The sequence below is a fragment of the Mirounga leonina genome, unplaced genomic scaffold (assembly GCF_011800145.1).
Source record: "Mirounga leonina isolate KUSES-001 unplaced genomic scaffold, KU_Mleo_1.0 Mir_101414, whole genome shotgun sequence".
Taxonomy (NCBI): Eukaryota; Metazoa; Chordata; class Mammalia; order Carnivora; family Phocidae; genus Mirounga; species Mirounga leonina.
The window spans coordinates 1,342,100-1,351,008 of NW_023270121.1; the positions used below are offsets into that span (position 1 = coordinate 1,342,100).

General features: G+C 41.6%; 1 protein-coding gene across 1 annotated transcript; it reads left to right on the forward strand.

Annotated features, from left to right (window-relative positions):
• Positions 1-7,854: 7,854 nt before the first annotated feature.
• Positions 7,855-8,627, forward strand: TCEAL6 (transcription elongation factor A like 6). Its single transcript, XM_035016167.1, has one exon. It carries the CDS (start codon positions 7,925-7,927, stop codon positions 8,525-8,527), a length of 603 nt encoding a protein of 200 aa, XP_034872058.1. The 5' UTR covers positions 7,855-7,924; the 3' UTR covers positions 8,528-8,627.
• The last annotated feature ends 282 nt before the right edge of the window (positions 8,628-8,909 follow it).

Below are 8,909 nucleotides of genomic sequence, written 5' to 3' on the forward strand. Positions count from 1 at the left end.
GTGGTTCATACCCATACTAATCTCCTTATCAAATGATTGTTCCACCATACTCTTAGAACTTGCTTTCTAATTTTTTTTGCAATTTGGGTGGACCAAGGATTTTCCAAATCCTTAAGCTCTGGTTCCTTTTAGCTTAACAATTCCTTCTTCAATCACTTCTCTCTTTTCACATTGTATGATAAGCAGTCAGGAGGAACCCAGATGCTCCTCCAACACTTTTCCTAGAAATATCCTCAGCTAAAAATCCATTTTTGTTGCTTGCAAGTTCTACCTTCTACAAAACACTCAAATATGAACACAATTCAGCCAAGTTATTTACCACCTAATAACAAGGGTTGCCTTTTCTCCATTGTCCAATAATATGTTCTTCATTCTGAGACCTAACAGAATGGCCTTTACCATCCATATTACTACCAACATTCTATACATGATTATTTATGTATTACTCTCTAAGAAGATGAACACTTTATTTCTAACACTCTTCTTTCCTTTCTGAGCCCTCACCAGAATCGAGTTTAACAATCCTTTAGGCAACATTGGCTTTTTCTAGCCTGCTTCAATATGTGAATTTTGGTGGAACACATTCAGTCCATAGCACCAATTTATCTTATTTTTCTTTTGTTGCCTATGCTTTGAGTATCATATTCAAGAAATCATTGCCATATCCAATGACATGAAGTTTTTCCGACCTTTTTCTTCCAGGATTTTCAGTTTTAGTTCTTATGTTGAATTCTTTGATCCATTTGAGTTAACTTTTTGTAAGTGGTGTAAGGTAAGTGCCCAACTTCATTCTTTTGCATGTGGATATCCAGTTTTCCCAGCACTGTTTATTGAAAAGATAGTCTTTTCCCCATTAAACAGAAAATAATTGGAATGAGAAATTCACTTGAGCTGGCTGAAGAAGGAATCATTAAACTTAAAAATAGGTAAATAAAGATTTCAAGTCTGAAAAATGAAAGAAAAATTAATGAGAGCATATAGAGACACAGAACCTTGGGACACTATCAAGTATACCAACATAGATATAACAGGAATCACAGAAAGAGATGAGAAAAAGAAAGCAACAAGGAAATACATTTGAAAATACAATAACCAAAACTTCTCATATTTGATGAAAAACACTTATCTCCAATGGTCTTCTAATCAGAAATCATGGAGATCAGAAGACAGTGAGAATTCATCTTCAGAATGCAGAAGAAAATGAATATTAATCAAGATTTCTCGGGCGCCTGGGTGGCTCAGTTGGTTAAGCGACTGCCTTCGGCTCAGGTCATGATCCTGGAGTCCTGGGATCGAGTCCCGCATCGGGCTCCCTGCTCAGCAGGGGGGTCTGCTTCTCCCTCTGCCCTCTTCCTTCTCGTGCTCTCTGTCTCTCATTCTCTCTCTCTCAAATAAATAAATAAAATCTTTAAAAAAAAAAAGATTTCTCAACCAACAAATTCTCCTTTAAAAATTAAGTATTAATAAAGACATTCTCAGATAACAAATACTGAGAGAATTTTTAAACAGTTTCACTGTTCTATAAGAAATATTAATCAGAGTCCTTAAGGCTCAAATCAAAGGACACTAGATGGTAACTTGAATCCACATTAAGAAATAAAGACCACTGGCAAGGTAACTAAAATAGGTAAATATAAAAGACAAAGTGGTTGGCTAAGTAATGGTCTCCCCACAGATACTCATGCAGGTGTGATAAAGTTAAGGATCTCAAGATGGAGAGATTATACTGGATTTTCTGGGTGGGGCCCAAAAGCAATCACAAGTGTTCTTATCAGAGAAAGACAGAAGGAAATTTGACATTGAAGAGGAAGAAAGCAATGTGATGATGGAAGCAGAAACATTTGAATATGCTATGTTGCTGGCTTTGGAGATGGAGTAAGTGGACATAAATCAAGAAATGCAGCTCTAGACGTTGGAAAAGGCAAGGAAATGGATGCTCCCCTAAAGTTTCCAAGACAGTATTGCCCTGTTAATACCTTGGTTAAACCCCATAAAATTATTTCAAATTTATGACCTCCAGCATTGTAAGAGAATAAACTTCTATTGTTTAAGCCATGAACTTTGTGGTACTTTGTTACAGCAGCAGTAAAAAATTAATACAGACAGTATAAATGTATGTTTGTGACTCTTTCCTATTGATTTAAAGGAAAACTGCATAAAAACAATAATTATAAAACAGTGTTTATGGGTATGCGATGGCTAAACGTGTAGTTTCTATGACAATAATAGCACAAAGGAGCAAGGAGGGAATGGAGATATTTTATTTTTTATTTTTTTAAAGATTTTATTTATTATTTATTTGAGAGACAGACAGACAGAGATAGTGAGAGAGAGCATGAGCAGGGAGGAGAGGGAGAAGTAGGCTCTCTGTCAAGCAGGGAACCTGATGTGGAACTCGATCCCAGGACCCTGGGATCATGACCTGAGCTGAAGGCAGCCACTTAACTGACTGAGCCACCCAGGCGCCCGGGAATGGAGATATTTTAGAACAAACCTTTTAATACTATTGAAATTAAGTTAAAAATGACAAAATTAGATTGTTTTAAGATGTTAATTTTAATCCCTAGGGCAACCACTAAGAAAATGATTTTTTAAATCTTCTAAAAAACAACAAGAGAATTAAAATGGCATACTAAAAATGTCTTTTAAAAAAAGAATGAAATAGTGGAGAAATAAAGCAGCAAAAAAGACAGTAGACATATAGAAAACAAATAGTAAAATGGCAGATGTAAATCCTACCCTATCCATGATTACATTAAATACAAATTGATTAAACACTCCGGTCAGAGGGCAGAAATTGGCAGAATGGGGCAAAAAAGCATAATCCAACTCCATACTCTCTACAAGAGAAACACTTTAGATTCAAAGAAATAAATAGAATGAAAGTGAAAAGATGGAAAATATATACCAGCAAAGGGTAATGAAAAGAGTAGTGGTTATTTTAATATCAGGCAAAATAGACTTTAGGACAAAAAAATATTATTCGACAAGAAAGGTATTTTATAATGACAAGGTCAACCCATTAGGAATATATTAAAACATGTGTAAACATATATAAATGTCAAAATACATGAAGCAAAAACTGCCAGAAAAAAAGGGGAAAAACAGACAATTTGATGATAGCAACTGGAGACTTCAAAATGACACTTTAAAAACTTGATGGAACAAGTAGGAAGAGTGTCAACAAGAAAATAAGACAGTTGGGTGGCTCAGTCAGTTGAGTGCCCGCCTTTGGCTCAGGTCATTATCCCAGGGTCCTGGGATCGAGTCCCACATCAGGCTCCCTGCTCAGAAGGGAGTATGCTTCTCCCTCTGCCCCTCCCTCCCCACCCCCACCTGTGCTCTCTCTCTCTCTCTCTCTCTCTCTCTCAAAAGTAAATAAATAAAATCTTAAAAAAAAGGAAAAGAAAATAAGACAATTGAATAAAACCAAACCAACTAGAATAACAGACATCTATAAAATACTCCAAGCAGCATCAAAATACACATTCTTGTCAAGCACCCATGGTACTTTCTCTTGGATAGACCATACAGTAGGCCATAATAAAATACCATATAAATTTATAAGGAGTGAAATCATACAAATAATATTCTCTGAGAATAATGGAATTAAGTTAGTAATTGAAAACATAAGGAGATCTGAAAAATCTACAAACATGTAGAAATTAAACAGTGTGTTTACATTTAATCAGAAGAAATCATGAGGGAAATTAGAAACTACTTTGAGATGAATAAAAATGAAAACACAACATACCGCAACTTATGGGATGTAGTTAAGCAGTGCTTAGAGGGAATTTTATAGTTGTAAATCCTTATATTAAAAATATGAAAATCTCAAATCAATAATTTAAATTCTCACCTTAAATCGCTAGAAAAAATCAGCTTAAAACCAAAGAAATCATAAGGAAGGAAATAGTAAAGATTAGAGTGAAAAAAATGGAATAGAAAAGAGTAAAACAATAGAGAACATCACTAAAACCAAAAGCTGGTTCTTTGAAAATATAAGGAAAAAAAAAAAACCTGGCAATGCTATAGCTAGACCTACCAAGAAAAAAAAGATAGGGATTCAAATTATTAAAATCAGGAATGAAAGAGGGGACATGACTCTTAACTCTAAAGGTTCACAAAGCATTATACAGTAATACTATGAACAGCTGTATGACAATAAGTAAGACAAGATAGATGAAAGAGACAAATTCCAATAAAGACACAAACTACCAACACTGACAAATTGGAATAGGAATAGAAAGAAAAGTAACCTTACTGAAAATGGCAATGGAATTCTGGGACTTGACCCCTCTCCCAAAAGCAACTAATAAGCTGGCAAAAAGTATCAGAATCAACTTTTGTAGAATTCTGGAATCTAGTAAAATAAAAATTGTAACAACGAGGGGGAAATTTGGTGAAAAAAGAGGCTGCTGTTTGTGGTAAGAAATTTTAAATTGTCTGCCTACCACAAACAGCCTGGGGCAAGGAACAACATTTGGGATAAACAATAGACAGATTGAGAAGTGTAAGTATGAGAAGTTGGGGAAAAGACATACATGGAGGAAAAACACTTTAAAAACTCACATATACTAAGGAATCAAATAGTATATGTCCATACCCAAGGTTGGACACATGCTCAGAAAAGGCCAGAGAAGACCCTAAACATTAACCTTGGGCTGGCCTTAAGGTCTGCACAAGCAGAAAGTAAAGCATTAAAAATACCTCAACTCAGAGCTCATCTGCAAAGACTGGGAAAGTATTTTTCTTCTGTTGGCTCTAGACATTTATTTTTTATTTTTATTTTTTTTTAAAGATTTTATTTATTTATTTGAGAGAGAGAGAATGAGAGAGAGAGAAAGCACATGAGAGGGGGGAGGGTCAGAGGGAGAAGCAGACTCCCTGACAAGCAGGGAGCCTGATGCGGGACTCGATCCAGGGACTCCAAGATCATGACCTGAGCCGAAGGCAGTCGCTTAACCAACTGAGCCACCCAGGCGCCTGGCTCTAGACATTTAAAGTAACTCTGTCCAAATACCAATTGATTACTGAGCTAATATGGCACAGATTTCAGTGGCCACACATGACAAAGACTAGAGAATTAAAAAAATATATTTTAAAAAGTCACTAAACAAAGAAAGAACCAACAATAAAGAACAATAACAAACCCTGGAAAGTGGGAGGATCTAATTTACAGAGTTGACATTTTCTAATATACAAAACATCTAGGTTCCAACACAAATTGTGAGGCATATGAAGAAACAAGAAAGTATGGTCTATTTCCAGGAAAGAAAAAAATTATTAGACTGAGTATAAGAAAGTTCATGTATTGGACAAACTAGAAAAAAATTTTAGATCAACTTTCTTAAATACGCTCAAAGAGCTAAAGGAAACCATAGGCAAAAGACTAAGGAAATGAGGGGAAAATGCCTCAGCAAATATAAACTATCAGCAGAAAGATAGAATATAGAGATAGAAATTATAAAAAGGAACCAAATAGAAATTCTGGAGCTGAAAATAACTGAAGTGAAAACCTCACTAGAGGGTTTTGACAGCATATTTGAGCAGGCAGAAGAAAGAATCAGTTACCCTGAAGATAGATCAATTGAGATTATCCAGTCTGAGGAGCAAAAAGTAAAAAGAATGAAGAAAAATTAGCAAAGCCTAAAAGAACCAGGAGACACAATGAAGCATACTTAACATACGCATGATAGGAATCCCAGAAGGAGAAAAAAGAAACAGGAAGAAAGAATTTTTGAACAAATAAAAGCTAAAAATTACTCATAAGGGGACACACTAATCTATGCATACAAGAAGTTCAGTTAACTCCAGTCAGGATAAACATGATCCAAACCAAGACACATTATAGTCACAATGTCAAAACCAAGTATATGGTGTTACACTGTAACAATATAGTTTTGGCAGTTTTCTAGTTTTTGAGTTGGGTGGTGGTTTCACGGTATGAAAGAGGAAAGGGAAGGGAAGGGGAAAAAAATAAAGGGGAGGAAAGGAAAGAAAAGAGGGACAAAGGGTTAATGATAAAGACTGTTGTAGACCAAGATTTACGATAGATCTGTTCATCTGTGATACATTTTAAAAGAATATTTTAATGCTTTCTTTTTTAGCTGACATTCTACATGAGAACAGGTCAAATATTGGAGTGCAAGTTTCAAGTGTGAAGAGAAGTGAAGGGAGAAGGTGAGAAGGAAGTTGCTGAAAGCAGGTTGGGGTATATGGATTTTGAGGTCCGTCGGGGACATTCAAGCAGTGGTATCCAATAGACAGTTGGCAAAAAGGGTCTGGGGCTAAGGGGAGGAAATAGCCTGGAGATGGAGATTTGAGAATCATCTGTGCTTAGAGGGAAATGAACAGAAATCTCTCAGGGAGAGAGAACGTGTGGACTGAGAGAAGAGGCCCAGGAACACAGCTACTCAAGGTGGCAGCGCCGCTTCCCGGTGGGCACTACTACCTGGGCTCTGGAGTCAGGCAGAGCCGCTCTTGAAAGCAGCCTGTGGGACTCAGCTGCTGAGCGCTCCTGGCAAAGTCGGGTACCGTCCCTGTGATCAGCGGTCACACCTGGCAATGACGTACCTCGCAGAGGGATGCTGTGCGAGGACCTGAGATGCGCCAGGTGAAGCACCTGCGGTCGGGAAGCCTCCGGGCTCCTGCTCTCGCCTTGATTCCCCCTTTGCCACCCCGCCCCCCACCGTGTGCGGCTGCTCGGTCCCTTGGGGATGGGGGTGAGGGGGCGGGGTGGGGGACCGAGCTCGGGTGACGCGGCGCTCACGTGACCGGCTGGGCGCCGACGTGGGCAGCAGCCCCCGCGCCCGCCCGCTCGCCCGCCCTGCGGTCCGGTCCCTGCGCCCTCCGCTCCCGTCGCCCGCGCGGAACCAGCTCCCTGAGCTGCCCGGGCGGCGGGCGAGGGGCGAGCGGGCTTCGGCGAGCAGGTCAGTGTGAAGGTGGGCGCTGCTGGCGGCCCCGGGCTGGGGTGGAGGTGGATGGCAGTAGGATCCGTGAGCAGCGCGGGGTGGGGAGGGGTCCGGGAGGTCGGTGGGGAGGGGGATGCAGCGCGGACGTGGGCAGGTGGGGAGAGAGCACCCCGCCGCCTCCTCGACGCCCCTCCTGTGCGCCCTCCATGCATTTTTGGACCTGAAATGGGAGGAGACGCCCCCGCAGTGCGACAGTGAAATGTAGGCATATTCTAGAAATAACCCCCTCTCACACTCTGCACCTAAAAGGAAATACTGACCTCCGCGGAAAGGGGGTGGGGGTGGGCGGCTTGCCTGCGGGGGAGGGAGACACAGAGACCCAAACCATTTGGAAAGCATCCTGGTCTGGAGTCTGAGGCCTGAAAATTAATGGCGGCTGGGATGCGGGGGAGGTAGGAGAGGGAAATGTTGCTTGAGTAGGACTCAGATTCGGGAAAGAAACCTCAGTAGGCTGAGTGCACAGGCCCTGCCCGTCTTCTCTCTGTCTGCAGGTCTCTGTGTCTGTCCCCAGCACTCTGCAAGGCTAGAAAAGGAGGAGGAACCTGTCCAGAATCCCTGCAGGTGAGTGAAAGGGAGGAGGGGCACTGGACAGGAACGGTGGGGGGAGGGTGCGGAGGGCACAGTTTGGGCAGAATTTGAAGGTCCCACTGCTCATCTCACCACCATGTATATTGCACCCACCCGGCCACACCGAGGGATGGTGCAAAGGGCCTGCCAGGGAAATGGTTGGCTCTCACCTGTGGGATGAATTGTGGGGTAAAGGGTGGGCAGAAGACACCCTTGGAGGGCTTGGGCAGGTCAGGGGAACCCAGCCAAGGGGAAGGATGCCAGTACCATCAGCACCTGCACTCCACCTCCACGTCCTCAGTCTCCCTTGTCTCTTTTGACTTCTCTTAACCCCCTATCCCACCCTACCCCGCAGGACAAGGAAAAGAAGGGAAAATCTCAACATGGAAAAACTCTACAATGAAAATGAAGGAAAGCTGGAAATCGAGGGAACGCCAGAAGATGACGTAGAGCCTGAAGATGAAGGAAAATCAGATGAGGAAGAAAAGCTGGAAGTGGAGGGGAAGCCAGGGCATGAGGGAAAGCTCCAGAATAAGGGACAGCCAGATGATGAGGGACAACCAGAAGATGAGGGAAAGCAAGAAAAGCAGGGCAAGTCTGAAAATGAGGGAAAACCACACGGTGAGGGCAAGCCAGAATCCCTGGCAAAGCCTGAGAGTGAGCCACGGGCTGCTGAGAAGCGCCCCGCTGAAGATTACGTGCCCAGGAAAGCAAAAAGAAAAACAGACAGGGAGACAGATGATTCCCCCAAGGACTATCAGGAGGACTTACAGGAAAGGCACTTGGGCAGTGAGGAGATGATGAGAGAATGTGGAGATATGTCAAGGGCTCAGGAAGAGCTAAGGAAAAAACAGAAAATGGGTGGTTTTCATTGGATGCAAAGAGATGTACAGGATCCGTTTGCCCCAAGGGGGCAACGGGGTGTCAGGGGGGTGAGGGGTGGAGGTAGGGGCCAAAGAGGCTTACATGATATCCCATATCTTTAATGCCTTTGGCCTTCAATTTTGTTTTCTCTGATGAGAATATTGCTGCCGCTGCTTTCCCTGGCAGGCATTTGCCAGGCTATGTGCTTTAACCTTAAGCTGATATTTTGTTTTAGGTGTCACTCTTGTTACCAGCAGCCTTTTGATCCAACTATAATGCTCTCTGCCTTTCAGTAGGGAATTTTCATCCATGTGCATGGAAAAGATGTTCATGGTACATTCCAAAATAACAATAAAGATAAAACCACTTTCAGAACCCCATATGCAGTATCAGCCCATTTTTTTTGTAAGAATATAATATTTACATAATGCATTCGTGCACAGAGAAAACTCTGAAAGTGTGTTACACTAAAAAGTAAGCAATGGTTTTTCCTGCATGGTAGCC